This window comes from Penaeus monodon, chromosome 34, assembly GCF_015228065.2.
Source record: "Penaeus monodon isolate SGIC_2016 chromosome 34, NSTDA_Pmon_1, whole genome shotgun sequence".
Lineage (NCBI taxonomy): Eukaryota > Metazoa > Arthropoda > Malacostraca > Decapoda > Penaeidae > Penaeus > Penaeus monodon.
This window is the reverse complement of record NC_051419.1, coordinates 15,963,773-15,964,910: the sequence shown is the minus strand read 5'-3', so window position 1 is coordinate 15,964,910 and position 1,138 is coordinate 15,963,773. Positions and strand designations below refer to the sequence as shown.

Here is a 1,138-nt window from a genome sequence, read left to right as displayed (position 1 = left end):
GTCCTGTCCGCATTTCCTGCCGAACAAAATTCCTCCTCCACCAGGATGAACCATTTCGCTTTCCTCCTGCTGGTGGCGGCGACGGTGGCGTTGGCGAGCGCCGCCCCCGAGGCTCTCTCCAGGCTCAAGAGACAGGACGAGGCACCTGGCGGAGATACGAGCGAGCTGCCGCCTCCCGAAGGAGACGGAATGAGCAGCGAGGAGGCCGAGGCAGAAGGGCGGGAGATACCCACGGAGGGCGACTGGTTCCTCATGATGCAGCCTTGGGGTATGCCGGGCAAGGCGCCGTCCCCGGAGGAGGAAATGCCCCGGGACTGGATCGACGCCATGCTCAGAATGTTGCTCACGGACGGAGGGATGGGCCCCCCAGGTCCCCCCGGGCATGGGGGTCGACGCCGCAATCCCATGATGCCCGAAGTTGCCTATAACTTCTTCGAGATCGCGAATAACACCATCAACATCATGGTGCCGGGAATGGTGCCCTGAAGTTTGTTTGTCTGTTTTTTTCTTCCGAGTAGTTAGCGGTTTGAGGTTGATGGATAATCTTGTTTTTTTTTCGATGCTCAGTGTTTGTTTGTGTTATTTCAAGCTATTTTTCCCCATGGTAAATTTTTTTTAAAGCTATTTTTTTTCTTGGTCATTATCTGTTTTTTTCTTAAGGTATTTTTTCAAGGTCTTTTGTCTTTTCAAGCAATTTCTTTCTTGGTCAATATTTTTCTTTTCTTCTTGTATGGCCAATAGCTATCTTACTTTTTATCAAGCAGATTATTCGTTTTATGTAAATAACTATTGTTGCCTTTAGAAGCCTTTTCTTATTGCCAGTTATTTTTTTCCTTTCAAGCTGAATGTTGCATATAAATGTTCAAAAGGCTCTTTTGTCTCTCCTTTAATTTGCATGGATTATACTTTGACTCCATGCATTGTAGACGGACCGGCGCCAGTAAGCACAAATAAAGCATTTCATCTATGTCATTGTTCCTATTTTAAATTTTCTTTGTTGATAATACCACAAAAAAAAGTCATTTCTTTCTTATTTGCTGACATGACTATGGCTTAAATATGTTAACTGGAAGATTTATGTTTATAAACTATGCTGATGAATGGCTTGACTCAACGATTGACCGATGACTGAAATTAC

General features: G+C 44.9%; 1 protein-coding gene across 1 annotated transcript in view; it reads left to right on the top strand.

Moving 5' to 3' along the window:
- LOC119594922 overlaps nucleotides 1-972 on the top strand; it is a 1,299-nt gene extending 327 nt beyond the window's left edge. Inside the window, exon 2 of the mRNA XM_037943994.1 lies at nucleotides 45-972. Within this exon, the coding sequence (XP_037799922.1) occupies nucleotides 46-486 (441 nt within the window). The 5' untranslated portion in view covers nucleotide 45 and the 3' untranslated portion in view covers nucleotides 487-972. The remainder of the gene's footprint in view (nucleotides 1-44) is intronic.
- The last annotated feature ends 166 nt before the right edge of the window (nucleotides 973-1,138 follow it).